General features: G+C 32.8%; 1 protein-coding gene across 2 annotated transcripts in view; it reads left to right on the plus strand.

The window, feature by feature from the left end:
• The window catches only part of LOC123535210 (prolyl 4-hydroxylase subunit alpha-2-like), a 43713-nt gene extending 21912 nt beyond the window's left edge, over positions 1-21801 (plus strand). Inside the window, exons 10-13 of one of the 2 annotated variants that reach the window (XM_053519946.1) lie at positions 10919-10978; positions 14744-14812; positions 20945-21041; positions 21587-21801. In XM_053519946.1, coding sequence (XP_053375921.1) covers positions 10919-10978; positions 14744-14812; positions 20945-21041; positions 21587-21648 — 288 coding nt within the window. In that variant the 3' untranslated portion in view covers positions 21649-21801. The remainder of the gene's footprint in view (positions 1-10918; positions 10979-14743; positions 14813-20944; positions 21042-21586) is intronic. The other variant, XM_053519945.1, reaches the window with a different exon arrangement.
• The last annotated feature ends 431 nt before the right edge of the window (positions 21802-22232 follow it).

A 22232-nucleotide genomic window follows, 5' to 3' on the forward strand; every position in this document is an offset into this window, starting at 1 on the left:
TTGTAGCTGAGCCTTCCTATTTACTGAAAATATGGCCCACTGAATCAGATCTGACCAAATAGTCATGAATATGTTCACGAATAACTAATAAATAAACAAAAATTGTTGCCTATGTCAAACCGAAAGTATGTTTTCCGACTGCTTACGAACCCGTCGAGCATCTTCGGATTTTTTCGGAAGAATCCTCCGAAATGAGGCTATAATTTATAAATAGATGCAAAATGTATTATATGCCCAAACGATAACGTGATTTTTACAAACTTAGCACATGGAATTCAACAATTTTGTAACTCACAAAACCTTCATGAAAATCATTCTTATAATACAGGTAATAAACAGCTATACTACAAGTTTGCGGGAGGACAATTCAGGCCCTTCCCGAATAAAAGTGTTTTTACAACTTCGTCTGCAAACTTTTTCAGTTAATCTCTTTTCAGTATAGTTTTAAGAATATAAATGAATAACTGTCTTACACTGCCGAAAGAAAATGTGATTGAAATTTACCTAAATACACTGATTTATGTACATATGGCTACATTAATTTAATAAGATTTTAGACATTAAACACATTGTCTTGGCCTAATATATGTCACTGTCAATTGTAAACATAAATTTTGTACATTTCATATTTTTCGTGCAAGTCGTGTATAATTACCATCATAGAAATACAGTTATTTTGTCGCGCGTCTTTAAACGGATATTCGTTTGAAACAATTTTAAAATCACGTGATCCCGAAGAATTTCCGACCGATTACGGAAAAACGATAAACATGAAAGTAGGACAAAATGACCCCCCATGTCAGTCTAAGAAAATACAGAAACAATCATTTGTTTCTCTGTTCTTGTGTTGATTTCAAGGGAATATTGCACGGCTATCATAATGTTTAGTACTATATTACAAAATGTGTAGTCTTTTTTAAAGATTTATGTCTATTCATTTGTCTTTATTTTGCACCTTTAATATTTGTTTTGGCAATAGCACGGCCTGTAAACACTGGCTCGTCCTCTTTGAGGAGATGAGTTGAAAAAAGAGCCAATGATACTTCCGAGGCGGCGCTAATGACCGGAACATTATGCAGAATGTAAACAAAAAAGAAGGGTGGGTTGATTATTTCCTTTCTCAGATAAATGTAAGGCCCTATTTCAAAAAACAGCCAATGTAGTTCCACTCAGAAATGATTATACTTTTTATATATGCAGGCCAGTTTGCAAGGTAAATGCATTCCTTGACGTGAGAACTTTTGAAAGTTAGAAAATAGAGCATGTCCAAACCAACAGTAGACATTTTCCTATATATTTCGCCCTAATTTACACAAATTTAAGGTTTTATAGTCACTGCATCAATCTTGCTGAAAAGCATATATTGGTACTGCATGATTTATGTGGTTAACTAGCGTGTTTATCCCGTACATGTCCATTTATCACCATGTGGAGGAGCCATCGACGCAGAGGAGGCGCTAAGAACCGGAGTGGGAGCCAAAGCACTATGAAATTGAGTTTTTTTAATGTATGGTTAATTCTCACATACCAGAGCTTTATCATGGTTTCCTTTGATTGTGACAAACATCTGATGGATGATATTGTAACAACATCCTATTCATTTTCTTAGAATGTATTGTGAGATAAGTGCGGATATTTGCACTTCTTTTTTGTTTCTTTTTCACTTGTCTAATAATGGGCTATCATGGCGTATTAAGTTGTATAATTATGATATTTTTATGAAAGGGACGTTTCCTAATGCACAACGGTTTTCGTGTCCAACGCATTTTGAAATTTTTGATAGTTAGTGTTAACTTTTTAGTAGTCTTGAAATGCAATTGCAATATGTGCTTCACTGGGTACTTACAAATGCTAAATAAATATTTTTGTTTACTTGTAAATTGCTTAATTTGATTACATATCTATGAAAATGCTAACACTCAATACTTATACCAGATATTCTAACGATAACAATGAAACTGAAAACGTTAGATATTTATTCCCCGGTCGAACCGCACGTTTTATATAGGTTTTGTCTTATCCTTGTCCGTTTGTCAGTCGTTCTGCAGTCAAAGTCATATTGAGTTATAATTTAGTACTGGGAGTTTGTAAATAGGGTGGCATCTGTTGAGGCAATATTTGCTGTCAGACTTCGTTTTTAATTAATGCTACGCAGTAAGAATGGGTATTGACCGTTACTGAGCTTACAATTACAGAATTATAAATACAGTTTTCTAATTTTACTTAAATAACGTTTGTAAGGAAACATGTATGTTGATACTTTTAAAATTTCCAGCTAGCGCGATTCATTGATTTGCCGATCCTATTCTGAGGAATACCGAAAAATATCATTTCTTATATTTACATCATATAGTATCACTACCTTACTCGATTTTATTTATGCTTTCAAATAAACTCTTAAAAACATTTGTTTCTTAATGAATTAGAAAAGACATAAATATACTGAAAAGATAGAAAAAAAACATAATAACAAAAACATCGAGGGAGTTTTATAAATAAAGTGTACATTCTAACATGACTAGCAATGCTTAAATCGTCAAAACGATATGATGTTTACGTCACGTGGAAGTTGTATTTAGTGCCATATATGCACCCAGAGATAGCGCTTCAAAGTTTCATCAAACATTTTACTTAGTAGCAAGTGTAAAACCAAATGTCAAATTGCACAACTGCTTTGCTTAATTTACAGATATACTAAGCTGATTAATGGCCTTGCAGAATAAATCACCATCATTTCCGCAAGAAGTATTACCATTTCGGGTCCTGGTGTGTATTGTACAAGCGAACAATCGGCGATAACACTTTACATATTTTTTTTGTGCAAAGGAGATCTGAATGTATTCACTTTAATGCTGGTGACAGCCGTCCTCTTGCGCTTCTTTTTATTTTGGGTGCTCGTGGTTACATTTCTAAAGTGTTCGTGTAAATTTGATGTGATTTGCTGTATTTTATTTTCACTTCTTTTACAATTGTATGTTACGTCGTTCTTTTTCTTTGTCAATGATAACCCTTTCCTACGTTTGCCTTTAAACAGACCCATCTGGAACGAACACAAGTAATAATATCATACAGAATTGTGAATCCTTTCTGTGCGATTCCTTTCAAACATTTACATAAAAATTAACCATTTGTCATAAAACTGTGTAGCCGTTGCATTGATATATACACATATATTTTAGCTCGATTTTTCGAAGAAAAGGTAGAGCTATTGCACTCGCACCGGCGTTGACGTCGGCGTTGTTTTTTTTATAAAGTCAATTATCTCTGTTACTATCAAAGCTATTGACTTGAAACTTAAAACAGTTATTTACTATCAAAGTCTACACCAGGAGAATCAATCCCTATAACACTTATTTGAATTTAATGGAGTTATGCCCCTTTTTAACTTAGAATTTTTGGTTAACCCTTTTGATAGCATCAGATATCTTTGTTACTATCAAAGCTATTGACTTGAAACTTAAAATAGTTTATTACTTTCGAAGTCTACACCAGGAGAAACAATCCTTATAACTCTGATTGAATTTTGACAGAGTTATGCCCCTTTTTTAACTTAGAATTTTTGGTAAAAGTTTTTAATTAAGTCAGATAGCTCTGTTACTATCAAAGCTATTGACTTGAAACTTAAAATAGTTATTTACTATCAAAGTCTGCCCCAGGAGAAATTAACCCCATAACTCTGATTTGAATTTTGACAGTTATGCCCTTTCTAACTTAGATTTTTTTGTTTAAAGTTTTATAAAGTTTTACTGGCAAAGCTCTAATTCAGAGTCAAGCACTGAGAAAAGTCGAATGCGCTGTCTTACGGACAGCTCTTGTTATTTTAGGTAGAGTATGTGCATTTGGGTAGTATAATACAATTTCAAGCATCAAAGTACAAACATTAAAACGGAATAGATATTACAATGCGAGAACGAAAACGCTTTATACGAGTGTTAATCACCCAGAGAAATAACTGGTCGGTGGCTCCCACTCTGGCCTTTTGCGCCTCCTCCAAGGCTTTGGCTCCTCCTCTTAGCCAAAATTGAGCATAGAGGGGTAAAACCCGCCGTTAAAACACATAAATAATTCAGATTTAACATACCATTATGAGAAAAATTGGTACAATGTATGTCTACTCATATTTGTGTAAATTAGGGCGAAATATATTGGTAAATCTCCACTTTTGGTTCGAACTTGCCCCATTTTCCAATTTTCAAAAGTTCTCACGTCAAGGAATGCATTTACCTTGCAAAATGGCCTGCATATATAAAAAGTATAATCATTTCTGAGTGGAACTACATTGGCTATTTTTTGAAATAGGGCCTTACATTTAACTGAGAAAGGAAACAATCAACTCACCCTTCTTCTTTGTTTACATTCTGCTTAAAGTTCCGGTCATTAGCGCCGCCTCGGAAGTATCGTTGGCTCTTTTTTCAACTCATCTCCTCAAAGAGGATGAGCCAGTGTTTACAGGCCGTGAATAGGTTGTAAATGTGACCTTATGTACATCAATTAACATTGTATTTATCCGATGTTACTACGGCGATATACAATCAAGTTAATAAGGCATAAAACATAATATTAGCAGATACGTTTAGATTGAGTCTTTTCATGAAAGGTTATGACAAAATGGGAAATATATTATAAAGGTAATATTGAATGGACCCCTTGGTCCCAAATGCCCATAGATAACAATCCCACGGGTGATCTATAAGGACTGCAACACATCACTTAAAGACCTGCTCCAGTCCTACCTTTTAACCTTACTTTGCCACTAAAAAAGCATGAAAATCCTGACTATGAACAGTGCCTGTCATTATAGAGTCTGTTTTATATAAAAGTCTATATAAAATACCTGTAGTTTTGCGTGCTAAAGTGTGGCGCGTGGCCGTTAACTGTTACCTATTGTAATCATGGGTTGCATACACACAATAGAATTTAAATAGCCGCGGAGCAGGGCGTCAAAGACTGCCGTTGCGGTTAATCAAATCAACAAGAAGAACCTTATGACGCCAAAGAAACAGCAACACCAAACAATAGCAGATTCGATTTGAAAGCAACGATTACCCTTCCAAAAGTATTATTATGCTTCACTGGAATAATATGCACGTAATTCCCGCGCGCATATTACATTAGCAATTGTCTTTCCTTATCTTTATTAGAAACGTGCATATTCGTAATTACATCAAGCACAAAAAGTGTAAAACACTGGAAACATTAGACAAGGCTAACACGGAAACACCTCCATTTCATCAATCCTAAAATACACACGAATTGCTGTTGGATATGTTAAGAAAAACTGATAATAATAATTATAAATTTAATTTCTTTCTTTCTTTCCTTTATGAATTCTATCTTCGTTTTAAACCTATCTAGTAATATTGAATCATTTGGGATAAAGCTCATTTCCTATGTTTCCAGCAGCTGTACACTTGGTCAAAGTTAACCTTAAACATTTGGATCATATTACGTCCTGTTGACAAGAATTTGAGTGTGTTGGCTCGTTTGTCATCGAGAGCACCTTACAAGAAATTCATATGTTTTGCTACAGAAAAAATCCTTTATTTCACAGGCTTCTGCTTTTTATCAAGAACTTTCAAAATATTTCTTGAGTTTCCGTTTTATGATGAGCGTGAGGAGATGTAAGAATGTTTTAAAAACAAAGATCAAAGCATTACCTACATGTTATAAACAATGTCCGGACAGAGATAGTTTGCCTGCGGTATGTATTAGATAAGACTAAGAAAAATCTTTCAGCACCAACCAAGAGTACATAGATCATATTGTTCTCGTTCGTATGCGCTTTATATGTTAATTCATTCAAGGAACACAACCTCATGAAAATTTATGTATTTGTGAATTATTTTGAGTATCATTTTAGGTATCAAAACAGTTTACGCAACATATGCATGATAGAGTATGTCACCCTGTCTTGATATTGCCTCCTCCAACAATATAGATTCTATTTTTCATAGGGCCGTTACTGTAACATACTGTCGTGTTAATGTGTTTATATACAACCGTCTTCATGGCAGTCATTGGCATGCAAGCGTTTAAAGAAATATTAATGAAAGGTTTCATGAATGCATGCGCACGTGTACACCCACAGCACTCACAAAAGAAAAATGAATGAACATAATTTTGTTTGAACTTATAACAATTTACACGCCTGTTAACGTGAAGTATTCTTGCAGACATTTAGCACAAACTCAAAGTAACAAGAAGAAGAAGAAGAAGAAGAAGAAGAAGAACAACAACAAGAGTAACACCAAAAACATTTAAAACTTTAGATTTTGTCGAATATTTTGAAAATAAACATTTGTCTCAGCAGAAAGAAACAACTTTTTATATATAAAAATATAAATAAAAATGCAGTTGAACTTTGAGGGAAATATTTTCATAAAATTCATTATTATAATATAACGTACATTTGATTTTATACTGTAAATGTTAAGCTTCGTATACCTTAAATATTTGTAGAAGATCTTACCTCGAAACAAATTGAAAGTGTCTACTTAGAATATAATTGAGCCGTGCCATGAGAAAACCAACATAATGGGTTTGCGACCAGCAAGGATCCAGACCAGCCTGCGCATCCGCGCAGTCTGGTCAGGATCCATGCTGTTCGCTAATGGTTTCTCTATTACAATAGTCTTTGAAAGCGAACAGCATGGATCCTGACCAGACTGCGCGGATGCGCAGGCTGGTCTGAATCCATGCTGGTCGCAAACCCACTATGTTGGTTTTCTCATGGCGAGGCTCAATTAATATTGCCTGGACCCAGTGTTATATTGTCTGGTCCTTCAGGGGTCATGGGGTCCATTGAATGTGTCTGTACCACAGAGCTCCGATTAAGCTTGTGTTAGTGGACATGTGGGTTCTTCCATCTCTCATGGACATACTCCATCACAACGGGTCGTTATTATTGTGCTTGGCCAGGTAAAATCCGGCTTCGCTAAAATAATAATTACCTGGTGTCAAACAAATTATTTTTATATATGGAAGACTTTTAAATCTTACATCTAAATAATATTATACAACTAAAATATATTTTAAATAGAAGCGCTTTTTTCCTGACGTTAATTATGTTACATATTGCTTTCTACAAAATAGAGCTAGATCTACTTTTCACTTTTCTGATAATCTAAACGACAAACAATCATAGGCGTAGGAGCGAGTTTAACTTTGGGGTGGGGTTGGGGGGTGGGAGGGGGGGGGGGGGGGGGCGGTGTCTGGCACGGGATATATGTACTAATGTATTGTTCTTATCAAGCGTGCAATTTGTTTACAGTCTTCGGTTGAAGCCCTGGATATACATTCAAATAGTGCTGCATTTGTCTAATTGTGATATAAAGTTGAGGAAATATTATTTCCCTTGAATAGACAATGAAAAACGTAAATACATAACGTTAACATGCCGCCTGGGCTTAAAAAGCATAAATGTCATGTTGTTTTGAAAAAAAAAGCAGTACAAAAACGAAACAACAACAAAAGGAAACATTAAAATCGCTGCAAGCTTGGAACTAAAGCACTAGTGAATCATACAGTATCTTTAAATTTTTATCTTGAATGCACTAGGAACATTAATTACTACTTCCTGTAGATATAGTTTTATAGCACAATGTAATTAAGGAGAAATTACACAACAATAAACAATTTTCAGCATATAACAAAACATAATCTCCTCATAAAACTTGGAAGGGTGTCTGCAAGCTCTTAGGGTTTACGACCATCTTACAAATAGCTGTTATTTGGCCATAAAATATTCGCACGCTGTGTTTATCAATAAAAGAATAGAGGCATCTTGATCTTGAATATTTGTGTACAACGTACTATGTAAATCAAATTTACATAAATACAAAAATTCTTAATTGACAGTATTGAACAAATAGCTAGAGAAGTAGTAACTCAACCTGATATTTCATTGATAATAAAATCTTTTATCAGATCTTTTGGAAGCATGCAATGCAACCATGAAACCATGAAAACTCAGTTTATATCTACCCGTACTTTCTCACAACTGTTACAAAATAAGATTTTTACTTGGATTACTACAATTTGTTTTCTTCACCGAACATGATATTTTCGTCAATATTTTTCACGTGCCAATGAATGCTATAGGGGGTGATATTATTTTTTTATTGTGAAATTAACTTTTATGTTTACATTTTTTGCCAAAAGCTGTGAATAATTTTACATTTATTATTGTACCTATTGTACCACCCACCAAAATAGAAATTGGATCAATCATTTGTATAGTTTGTCATTCGTCGGGCTTGTGCAATGTTGTTAGGTTATATCTTAATGATCTTCTGTGTTCGAAATTAAACCTTTGGTTATCATCCACCATTGTAAACTGGAAACATCATTATGACAATAAATGTCACTGGGAAACCCAACAAAAAGTACAAACGGCCTCAAAGTCTTGAAGTTGACTGATGATTGAGACGTGAACTCACGATGGAATCTTGTTTCGAAGGGAAGCTTTCTCGCAAGTGCTTTATTTCAATTTGTTCTGTTATTAACAAGTCCCAAGTGTATTTGATACAATTTATATTACTTAACATTCCTGGCGCGATTCTGCACGTGAAAAATGGGACGGGTTCCTGTTCTTAAAAACAAGATAATCCTAAGTGCTGTGTAAACTGAATAAAGTTTAGTAACAACATGTTTGGCATTTCAAATAGTCATGTGTCCATATTTGCGTTCACAAAAATAAGTTCACCAACATTCATTTAGCATTACCAGGTGTTTTTATTTAACCTAGAAAGCATTTGTAAAAACGTATCAAGGAAACATGAGTAACTATATTTATTATCATTATGTTTTATTATTATAAAATGAAAATGTAGTATAATATGAGGTTAAAGTTTAGTATGAACTATGTATTTATGGATGGTCCAGTGTCTGTCATCCGGTTTCTACGTCAACAGTTGTACTAAGTCTGATTTACACCAAGCTTGGTCTTTAGCCTACTTTTATGGACCTCTCTCATTTGTTCAGATACCTTTTAGTGGCCATAAGAATTTAAACACGAAAATCCTTTTAACGACTTATTTTCGTGAGCCACTAGATGGAGTTTTTCTAAACTTTGTAACATTCTTGTACTAACCTCTCTCATTATTCTTAAAATGGGGTTGCATGAACACTTTACTGGACCGCCAGTGCTAAAATTTTTTAAACGACTTCTTCTTGTGAGCCGCTTGATACATCTGTGCAAGAATCGGTTTGAAGGTTGCTTGTAAGGCTTTGTCTTAAGTTTTTTTTCCCAAAGTGTTTAAGGGGCCGCCAGCACTAAAAATAGAAAAAAAAACCTTTCATTTTTTTTCTAATTTACCACTTGATGCCTATTTACCAAACTTGGCCTGTAGCATGCTTGTATAGACCTGTCCCATGTTTTTCCCAGTGGTTCATCTTAATTGCACGTAGGGGTCACCGGAGCTAAATAAAGAAAAAAAATAAAAACGACTTCTTCTCATGAATCGATTGATTGATCGGCACCATACTTAATCCGTAGCAAATTTGGATGGACTTCTCTCAAGTTGTTTGGAAGTGATTATCTGCAGGTAGGAGTCATCAAAAGCTACAATTACAGAATTAGACAGAGAAAAATATTTTAATGGACTTCTTCTCATTAAATGTTAGCTTCAATTTAATGAAATAGCGGATTTGCTAATTGTTTCAATTAAGAAAATATCAGAGCATGAATAATAAAAATCTTAACATTATTTAATAATATATACATTATATAGAACGTCTGGATGAGTTGCATGATCGTATATACTCTGCAGTTTATCTAAAACAAACAGAAATGTTTGGGTGGTAAGAAGTACTTGCCAGACACAGTCTATTAAAGATGACTTTATACTGTTGACGAGAAGCAGATTGTTTACAGATAAAATCCAGGAGAAACACAAAAAGAGCGCATAATGCTGACTATATGAAAAATCATATCCCATCTGTAAAGATATTGATAAATATTTGTGTGTATTATTTTCATGTAAACAATGGCTCTTTGATATTGTTTTGATAGATGCATATTGCACTCAACATTTTCATATAACTGCTGGAAGGAATCTTTGTAAAATACTTTGCCAGTCGGTTTCGTCTAATGTCTGTCACCTGTGTAAACAAAAACAATTGTGAGTCTTCTACCTGTTGTAAGTAATATGTATTAAGTGGTTTCTTTCTAGTGCAAATTGCTTTAAAAAGTACATCTTTATTCATTGTGCTTCTCGTTTCACCAGTTGTTCACTAATGATTTTGGTGCATACAGGAAAGCCAGATCAACGTAATAGGTATGGTTATTACTGCATTTCAGCTGTATGTTAGATAGAAAGTAAACAACATGCATTGTGAAGTTGCTGAGAAAGTAAAATTTTAAGGCATTTAGAAACACAGTGCCAAGGAGGAACACCTGCCTTCTCCACGTTTATGTGTGAATGTCTAATGTGTACATAATGCATATACACACACCAAAAGACAAAGGCTAAGTGAAACAAATAGACAGCAATGATTGCAAAACAAAGATAGGGACATAGTTTACCATCGCCTTGGAACGAAACAGTCAGTGAAAAATATTTAAATGGGTCATAGTCAACAAAATATGGTAAAAAACTGGACTAATGTAAAACATCTTGCTAGATTTAAATGTGCTGTGCACATTTACATTTTAAATTAATGTTATTCTTACAATTATTTCAGATGACGAACGAGGGTCCTGGTCTTATCCATAATCCAGTCTTAGATTCATGGGTTAGTAATTGTAATGTCTTTTTCTTGTTTAAATTGTCACTATGAAGACTAATTTGCAATGGGTAAATGTGTTGTTGAGGTTATCTTTTAACTTATACTTCGGATAAATATAACTTCTGTGACGTACATAAATATTGTAACTGTCGTCTGGTTTTAATAATCGACTGAAGTCTAACTTTTTCAGCCTAAAGGACACCACACATACCCATTTGCTGGCAACAGATTGGCTACTATTATGCTACAGGTAACGTGTGTTTTGAATATTAAATATGTTCGTACTGTCAGTAACTGGATCTCAACAAGTTTCTATAAACTGTGTCGGTGTCACTTACAACCCAACAAAACAAACATGGAGTTTCAAAACTCGACATGTTTTAAAGTCGTCATATAGTATAATAGTATAAACTGTGTCGGTGTCATAACATTTAAAGAACATATTTTATTATCAGTTTTTACAACTGGCTTCACTGTTGAATGAATTTTGCCAGACATGTCGTCTGTTTGCAATAGAACGGAACAGAGCAGAACAGATGTAGTAATTACATTTTTGATTGTTACAGGGTGCAGTAATTACATTAATTTTTACAGGATGCTGTAAATACAGTTATAATTCTTAGGGGTGCATTTTTACAGTTTTAATTCTTAGAGGGTGGATGCAGAAGTACAGTTTTAATTGTAATTGCATTTGAGAGAATATATCTCATTTTATATACCTGCGAGACTCGAAACCCACTAATTAAATTAATTTAATTTTTTAATGAGGAACTATATACGGAAATAATGAATCTCTTAATATTCCGCTTTGAATGTATTAAGAAAACAATAAACCATTTGATGTACTCATTTATAGCGCAGAATGTAATGAAGAAGAATTTAAATCCTGCAAATAATAAACCATCTCAAAGCAACACAACTGAATCATCTCGTAAAATATACAATGTTGTATCCCCGCATTCTTTGAGTTCGTAAATTACCTTGTGTAAAAACGTTTTCTAATATACCATTTCATAGCTCACATCTATGGGTGAGAGGGAAAGTGGTCTAAGGGTATATAGATTTAGAAGCACTTGCAACAGTTGAGCTGTCGTCCCTCGAAATATATCTTATATTAGCCAGGTGAGCACATCTAGTGTTAACTTGTAATAATCCGGGTCTTAGAATGTTCTCTTTTTAAATTTGATTTGTACTTTTACTGTATACTGAGAGGTATTAAAGTACTAAATATAAAATCTTTCTTTTGACAAAAAACCCTCACGTTATTTGCAAAATGGTAACAATAGCGTATAAAGTACAGACATACAAAGTTAATTATTTCAGAAGCAAGTGCATAAATAAAGTAGTTAAAAATAATTACTAAAATGTAACTGGCTAGCGGACTATTAATGACTATTACTTGAAGGTTGGGAAAAAGCTACATGTTTTGAAGCTTGAAATATACCTGACGTTGGTATAGAGAAATTAGCCACTTAAGTTGATGTTCTAAGTTATTGCAGAATATTACTAAGAAGAAGGAATAGACCTTCGTTTTTTTATCAACATAAGACAACGCAACTGAATGAATAAGCTCCCGTTATATCGGTTATTAGGGCTATATATATATGCATACTCTTTGAATGACAAAACACGTGATATATTTGTTTTCATAATACATAAGAGTGATAGCTCACATGCTATCACATGATACACAAAACGAAGGAGACTTACTGAATGTGAAGTCACCTTCCAATTAACTGACATTCATTTTATTCATTCAAGCAATTTGATTGGATACCGTTAGTGCCTACATATATATGTATGATTTTTGCAAAAGTCACGGAGATTTTAAAATCCATGCAAATACTGGTAGTTTGAAATTTCTTAATCACGTAATAAAAAGGAAAAATGTTACTTGTAAAGGAAGGTAAAAGAAATTGTTCGCTTAACTTATAAATATCGTGATAGATAAAAGTACATTATTAATTTCAAATTGTTACAGAGGATGTATTAAGTTTACCAAATTGTTATTCTACTATTTTGGAGGATAACGTATCATTTCACTTGAGTGGTATTGTTAATAGCTTACGGAACATTAGTAGTGTTACACTTCGAATTGTTACAGAGAGCGCATTTATTACATCCTGTTATTACTAAGAAGGATGTATTCTGATTTATACACCTGCAGTACTGCAAACGTGGCAAAATACAAATTACTTGAAGTGGGAAAGTCTACGTGAATTATGAACCTTTTAATGTTCCCATTTGGAACATATTGAGAAAATGATCCGCAACTGTAAATGATCATTTTATGTATGAATCTAAAGCGCAAATGGTTTTTAAAAGTAATTAAAAAGCCTACAGTTGAAAGCGAAAATCACATAAATCGAATGATCTCATAAACTATGTACGTATAGGGGAGTATGCGCTGTAAATGTTTTTCGCCATAAACAATTTTTGCCTTTACCAATGAGTAATAAACTGATAAAATTTACCTACTATTTAATTTTAGTACCAATTAATTTCCTACATTGAATATCCCATTTGAATCATTAGCAGACGTTTAGAGACATAAAACATTTTAATTTCTGCGCACGAAATTTAATGGATATGCTTTTCGTAAAAAATAGCAGCACATAATTATATTTTGTTAAATATGTGTCCAGGCCCCGTGTTCACAAAACATTTTTCGGTCTCAGTTGAGTTTGAGTTTGAAATTTTAATATCAATTTTACTAAAACTTTAAGGTTAAATTCCAACTGAGACTGACCATCAATACTGAATAGGCATTTGAAAATAGTTGTTAACTTTAAATGTAGTTTTAAACATGCTATTTAGATATAAATGAGAAATAAAATTTCATTATCAAACTCAGCTGAGACTGAAAATGTTTTGTGAACCAGGCCAGGTCGTTAGATCGTCCCAAATTCACGGACAGGGTCGTTCGCATATGGTCATGGTCGTCTACTCCAGGATATGACCCAAATTGCGAAGGGATCGTTTATTTAATTTCAATAATCATTAAACAAACTACAAATTCATTTTGGCTATTTGTATATAATGCATAATAAGGTATTTTGAAACAAATCATAATATTCACTGTAACTGGATGGAGTTTCTGAAGATTCATGTCTTCATTGTCGTTAATTTCTCAACATTTCGTTAATGACCGCTCCTCTCACATCAATTTAGAAAATGCAAGTATATAAGGTCACCGCACACACATATTTTTATTGATATAATCATTGTTTCTTTTACATAATCACATCGTTTTTCTAAAGCAATAAATGTAAAACTGAGAGATAAATTGATCGCGTTATTTAACATGGATAAAATTTAGTGCAGTGTTATTTTGACATTTATTCAATTACATCAAGTTATTATTGTGAAGGATGGTGTCTGGCTTTTACACCTGAAGTACTTCAAACCTGGAAAACTACAAATCACTTGAAGAGGGAACAGAAGCTGTTAATGTTCCTAATGGAATGTGCTAACAAAATAATTCCACTACAAATTATTGTCTTAAGTACACAATTATAGCACAAATTGCAATGAAGAAGAAATTGATAGATAAGCGGATGGTAGCAAAAATGATTTTTTTTGTAGAGAGTATACACGTATATAATTATTTGAAATTGCACAAAATTAACATGGTTCTGTTATGTTTTGGGTTGTGATGAATTCTTGTATAGCTCTACCTGTCTGTGAGGGTAATGAATGTGAGAAGTTTAAAACAGTTACATTTAAAAGCACTTGCCACCATATTGTTGCATCCTCTACTAATTCAAACGACTTGCATGCTATTTTTGCAATATATTTTCTGATGATAGAATACGAATTGTGATAACCAATTCATTTAATTTTTGAAAATTTTAATGCCCATTTAAATGTAGCATTGAATATTGCTGAAAAATGGTGTGTTTTTGTACACTATTTTCAGCTAGCGTGCACGTTTTCTATAAAATTTATAGAAGTTAGTATCACTTGGTTCTCAGTTTATACGTATAAATGCTAATACTATTTGTTTATATTTTAGCTGTCGGATGTGAAGTATGGGGGATCGGTTGTATTTCCAAAACTCAATTTAACAGTTCCTGTGCATAAGGTAACAAACATTTTCCGTGTTTAAAACACAAGTTCATTGATGTCCCTTTAAAAAATGGACATTAAGTATATAATGAAACTATACAGGTGCTTGTCAATAATTTTCTAGATATGCATTTATTGCAAATGTCTTTGCCAACGTTGAACACAACTGTTCTATAACAAAACAAGGAAGTTAGTATTAAGAGACGAAGATTACGTGTAAATAAAATAAATTTGTGATTTTTGAAATGTATAAAACAAAAGTAACATTCAGAAAAAAAAAGATCATAAACTAATTCTATTGTTTTGTTATCGAAGAACGGAGATATCTTTAACAAATGTCTTATTTCAAGCATTCATCCTATGAAAATTAAATAAATTTGAAAATACTTGAACGTGTTTACTTAACCACACGGTTCTGACAAGTGTTGTATATATGATTCATTTAATAGGTATGAGGTATGTTCATGTTGTTATTTACTGGCGAGTCCTGTTGGGTGGAGGTTTGGCAATCATTTCTGAAATTAATTAAAGTATCTGTATATGCAAAAAGAGCATGATCTTCCTTTCGGGACTGATAAACCAACGTGTAACAGAAATTGTTATGAACAAAAACTATGTATTATTTCAAGAAACTACCAGACAGGGACGGAATTCGCAAGTGCTTCAATGTTTGATTTAAATATATAGATGTCAGGAACCAAAAACAACCAAATTTTAAATATTTAAATTGAACCTTACATGTATCTTTCATTTCGTTTCGGAAAGGTTTTGTACCACAGGTTCATTAGATGATGCATTATGCAAATGATCACTTTACATTTTAATACATGTATATTTGTAAAAAACTTAATGCAATATACTGTAGTTGTTTTCTTTGTCATTTTGTATATCAAATGCATACTAGTATGCGATTCAGTTAGCTATTTACCAAATGCTTCTTTGTTGATTTACAAGAGCTTGTAATATCGCTAATTTGATTGTAGGTATATTTTTGTAACTCTTTTGTAAAAATGGAAATAAAAGATCTATCTTATCTCTAATTTTGAGAATCAGTTTTGATGAATACAAATATGTATGATGCGTTACTGATATATTTTTATGTAAAAACATCATGAACCATCTGAAAATATCTAATTCTGGCCGTTTTACTGATTACTTTAAAGGTACTACCATAAAATATTGTAGTTAGTACACTAAAAGCCCCTTTTGCAACTTGTCAAAATGTCAAAAATTGATGATGGAAAAAAAACAACAAATAAACAATTTATTCCCTTTAGTGCCCTGTATCTTTGCGTAGGTATAAGCTCTACTATTAATTTCCTTTATTTGTTAAAAGACCTGTACCTTTAGAGGAAATTCTAATCGGTAACATTTAAGTTTCAGTATTTAGTTCAGATGACGCACTTATATATGGATTTTAGTTGGAAATGTATTTGTATAATTTGCAGGTTAAAATTACCTTTCTTGTAAGATTTATCGCTTATTACATGCAGACTGCAAATAGTCCATAAAACGCGTGGCTGCTGGAAAATGATGCAGGTTTCAAAATATAAAGATCAGCTACAGTTTGAAAATTACCTAATTTCTATTTGAAAAAATAAGTTTCAAATTTTACTTGAAGTGCCTGCCACACGCAGGAAGTGCACGGATAAAAGAATGTTTTCTTATTAAAACAAAATCTGTTGTTAGATTACTTTATTACGCAGAAAGAAAATTACTGTTGTATATTTCATTTGGAGCAAAAGAACTGTTGATATTCCATTAGGGAAAGTAATGCATTAGACAATACATCTCGTCTTAAAATTATTTGAAACGCGCTTAAAAGAGCCTGCCGTTTTATAATTTCCCTGGGTATTTTGAAGATTAACTGCTGCATGGTGCGATTCGGGACTGCCTACTAAAGCCTTCACTGCTTGGTTATACGTACTGAATGCATACAAATGAAAGGAAAGTATGAATGGGTTAACGTAATCTCTTGCGTATTTTTGTTTTGACTCATTTCTTAAGTGTGCATTCATTTTAATATTTAAGAGATAATTTATAGCAAAAGAGTGCTTTAACACTATTTATGCACGATGGGTGGTTATACCTCGGGTGTAATTTTTTTTTTACAACAACAACATTTTATTAGCAAACATCGACAAGAACTTGCCTTTGGCTAATGAACAGAAAAAAGAAAATACTGATACAATAGATATGTAAACATACATGACATGTTAATATGAATATGTTGATAGGATGTATATAATAGCATGTACATATAGCGGCAGCATGAACAGAAAAAGGTAATATTACCTATAAACACTTATCATAATTATTAAGTACATAATTACACCTCTGCATTTCTGATACTATATGCTTCTTTAAGGTATTTACAAATATTCAAAATAGTTTTCCTTTTATTTGAACTCATCAGACAGTTAAATAAATTGACATTTGGCCACGAAATGCGTGGCAAAAATTTGGTACGGATATTAGAATATTTTTGACAAGTCATTAAGAAGTGATATTCCGACTCAGCAACATTGTAACTGCAATTTCGACACACCTTATTTATTCTATCGGTTCTTACGTATCTCCCAGTTTCTATAGCTAGAGAATGAGCTGATAATCTGAAACAAGTGAATAGTTTTCTCAAATAATCATTATCAATAAAATCAAGATACTTTTCATATTTAAATTCAGTTTTAAATTTTACATAATAATCTAGTTTTGTCATACTATGAACAATACCACTCCACTCTTGTTTAAACTGATCTCTTAGTCTGCATTTCAATATATCAAAGGTGATGTTCTCTTGAAAGTTATGCCACATGTAGCCGTATCCGAGACCATCAATAAGAAATTTAACATTTTTGCCCAAAAAGTACATCTTTCATTATATAATTCTTCGTACTGAAGTTGAAAAATCTTATACATAAGCAATCCTGTATCATTCCTTATTTTCATCCAATAATTTAATACTCTGTCTTTACATAAAACAGATATAGGATATCTTCCAAGTTCTCCTAAAACGGCCATATTTGGGGTAGATGCTTTAACTTTAAAGAACTTCACTTGAATTCTATCTAGAACATCTGTGTTATAAATGCCAAAAACGTCTGCACAGTATAATAAAATCGGCTCAACCATTCTGTCAAAAAGTAAGAGTTTAGTTTTAACGTCAAATTTTATTCTGGAGAAAATAGAATATAAGCTATTTACCGCCTTTAATGCCTGTTCTGCTAAGGAGTTCATTGCCTCTAGCACTGACCCATTGTATTTAAAATTAACTCCAAGGTAACAAAATGTTTCAACAATTTCTAATTTCTCGTTATCAATGTACCAGTTATGATCAATGGCTGTTTTCCTTTTTCTAAAAACACAAATTTTTGTTTTATTAACATTTATTTTTAATCCCCATTTAATGGAATACATATATAAGCTATCTAACTGTGCCTGGAGGCTTTGCGCACTAGTGGTAAACACGACCATGTCGTCCGCAAATAATAACATATAGATATCTAAATAATTTAAGTCAATTTCTGTCAGTGAATTAAAATCGAGATTGGTGGTAACATCATTTACGAACAATATAAAAAGTATGGACGAGAGTGGTTCCCCTTGTTTTAAACCAAGTGAGACATCGAAAAAATCAGACAATTTTGCATGCATCTTAACACAAACTGAAACTCTTTCATATATGGCTTTTAACAAATTCACCATTTTGCTACTAACACCAGTATCAAATAATTTATACCACAATGCATCTCGAACTATTGTATCGAAAGCCTTTTCATAGTCGATAAAGGCACAATAAAGAGATTTATTCTCTGACAACATTTTTTGAATAAAACTATGCAATATAAACACACAGTCAGTCGTACTTCTGTTAGTACGAAATCCAAATTGCATATCGCGGAAAACTGTCGTATTTTCACACCATGTATCTAATCTATTACGCAAACATAAAGAAAAAAGCTTAGCTATGGTATTGAAAAGTGAGATTCCTCTGTAATTATTAGGATCGTTCTTTTCCCCTCTTTTTATGAATGGGGACAATGATTCCCTTTGTCCAGCTTAAAGGATACACCCCATCACTGTATATTTTATTGAAAATTTGAACTAGAAATGGTGTGATAAAAGGTTTGGCATCAATGAAAAAAATCCGAGACAACCAAATCAATGCCTGGTGCCTTATTTCTAGATAGCGAGGAAATGCACTTATCAATTTCAGCTGCACCAAAAGGCTTATCTAAACTATCTACTGTAATATGCTCAACATCATTATGAGTAAAATCATTCAGTATTGTACAATTTTGCACTGGCTTATTTAAAATATCAGCAAAATATGCCGAAAACTGCGATTCATTAACAAGAATACTGTTCGAACTTTTAGCGTTTCTATACTTATTAACTTTTTTTCCAAAACTGTTTAGGTGCTTTACGGCTGAATTCAGAAAAAATCTATTTTTCTTTATCAAAATATTTAGATTTAACTTTACGTTTGACATTGCAAAAATGTTTCCTGCTCTGTAGAAAACTCATTTTATTCTCTATACTTGGATTGAGATTAAATTTTCGTTTTCCAGTGAAAAATTTAGCTTTTTCATTTCTACACGCCTCATTAAACCATGGGTTTTTGCGCTTTTTTATACTTTGTCTAGCTGTCACAGTTTTACCAAATACAGCAAATAAACATTCATACATGACTTCTGAAAATGTTGATATTTTCGAATCTAAATCTCCTTGGTTACTAACTATGTCATTAGTTATGTCAATAAATATCTGTCGATTAGATTCGAGCACATTTAACAAATCATGTGATCTGTTTGAATCCCATAACAGTTTATTGTATGTCATTGAACTATGATTCAATGGCTTATGCACATTATTTTGACAAACACTATTGAAGGTAACAGGGCAATGATCAGAATACTCAGTTAAGCTTAAAACCGACATGTCCGATACGTATTCAAAATTATCGTATTTTGTAATTAAATACTCCACAACACTTGCGCCGTTCCTATTTCTATTAACACAGTGGTATGTATAGTCCCGCTTTTCTAGCCGCCCGTTAGTAATTATTAAATCATGCTCTTTGCACAAGTTGATTAGCTTATGACCAAAAGAGTTTATAACTTTATCATTAGATTTTCGCTGTTTTTGGGGAGAATAAAAACTTGGTACATCTACATATCTGCCAAGATTAATGTCTTCTATAAAATATTTGTACGACGTATTACCACCCGAGTGTATAAATAGTGTTAAAACACGGTTGTGCTATAAATTATTTCGATTCTAATATGCCCGAAATCTAAAACAGTAGACAAAATATAGAAGTGCTCTTTCTTGGTCGCAACAAAAACTTTGACGTCATCGCACGTTAACGTGACGTCATTCTAGCGTAATAGTGTTTTAACAGAGACAAGCATAAAAGAATGAATAGTGTGCAATAAACTGTAACAGAGGTGTCATCAACATCTGAATACTTGAAAGTGCAATGATGTTTATTTGGTATCTTGGAAACCGTTACTTATAAGTGTATAGGTTTACATGTATATACTTTCTAAATGTAATACAAATGAAATGCACTTTTAAGAAATGAAATTTAATCAAACTTTATACGCTATCTTGCCTATGTCATTTACGAAGAGAGGTTCATAGAGGTTGTGTACAAATATTCTGATGTATGTCTGTAAATATCTGTAAATTTTTACCTTTCTTTTGCAATTTGAGATTAACAGAAATGGTTCCTTTTTGAATATTATGCTAGATGAATAACTTATTTGGGAAGTGTTTATTTGTTTAAGATCCTAGTTTCAATCGTTTTATCTTATTGCAAGGGAAATGTTTAATAGATATTAATATATAAAGACATCATGAGAATGACAAAGACTTTCGCAATATGTGCAAGTGTACATAAAAATTGCAGTACACACGTATTTTCAATTAAAAAGTATTTCATAATGAATTGGTGAAGTCACGTTTACTTATAAATACCCATACAAGTTTAAGGTAATGAATTGAAGCGAACCCATCTCGGCGGAAGAACTAATGGATTGTTGAAGACAGCACTTGTTATAATGGAAATGAAAAGGTGTTATAAATTATATGAAAAATAAAATAAAACAAAACTAAAACCCTTTGAATAACTCGTTTGTTTAAGGGCTCTGCCGTTGTATGGAGAAACTTGAAGGAAGACGGTACACCTAGCGCACGTGCATTACATTCTAGTTGCCCTGTAATGATTGGATCACGATGGGGTAAGTAGCGTCCCATATGCATAACATTTGTAATTAAAACGAGTTGAATTAAGGTAAAGGATCCGTAATGGCAATTTCAGTTTCTTGTCGCAATTTTTGATTGCAATTTTCGGCCGTTTCCGGTTGTCATAAAAAACCATGTGCTCATACGAAGTACATTAACGGCCGAACGTTGCCGAAACAACATACAAAAATGCAAAATCTCTCAGAAATTGCCGATTGGGGTTTTCATCGAGCATTTTTAATTGATTTTGTTGTCATTTCTGAAACTAATTCGTTTAGCTTGGAATAAAACAATTACATAGTTCCCTAGTGTATTTGTGGTGATTTTATATATACAACGAGCAAAGTTAGATAATCATTAATAATGATGATTTAACCTAATTGGTCAATAGTTTTCTTGATTTAACTTAGGTTCATTTGACATGACAACTGTTTTGTGTGGAGAATAAGGCTTGTTGTCTGTTTTTAACAAAAATGTTACGGAAAAAATATTTCGTTTGTTGTTTTCTTGTTGTAAAAGAGGATTTCTTTTTCTATTTCAGCATTGTACAAACACATCCTATACAACAATCAAGTTTTCAGACGTCCATGCGAAGCGAAATAAATGTAGAGTTTTTTCCCCCAAGACAATTTGCTCTTAATTTATTTCCTAATTTCCTAATCGAATTCACGAAGTGCCCAGATCTTAATTAATCTTTTAACTAAATATAGTGATTCATTATGTTATTTGTATGTATGTATGTATGTATGTATGTATGTATGTATGCGTTTTTTTAACATTACATTTTTCTTTATTTTAAGGCAATATTGTGAAACAATACGTATTTCTTTGAGATAAGACTTAACTATAGATGGTGAAACTAAACATCGAAGAATAGCCAACAGTGACTTGTTTTACTTTTACAACCACCAATAACCTTTTCCTATCCCTTTCCTTCAGTCCAACATGACAATTTACTCGTGTGTCCGAATTAAGCATTGATTCATACAGCTGTACATGTTTTAATAAATCTAATGTCTTTTACTGTTGTACCACTTTAATTGTGAACGATTCCTGCAATTCATTATCAGCTTCGAAAGACTGGAACTCCCATCGGAATGTTCAGGTTGCTAACTTCGAATCACCGGAACCTAATATCTGTCTGTTTGAGTTTCCCGAAGGGTTAACAAGCCATCCCTTTTGCTCCC

Source organism: Mercenaria mercenaria, chromosome 12 (genome assembly GCF_021730395.1).
Source record: "Mercenaria mercenaria strain notata chromosome 12, MADL_Memer_1, whole genome shotgun sequence".
NCBI classification, from domain to species: Eukaryota; Metazoa; Mollusca; class Bivalvia; order Venerida; family Veneridae; genus Mercenaria; species Mercenaria mercenaria.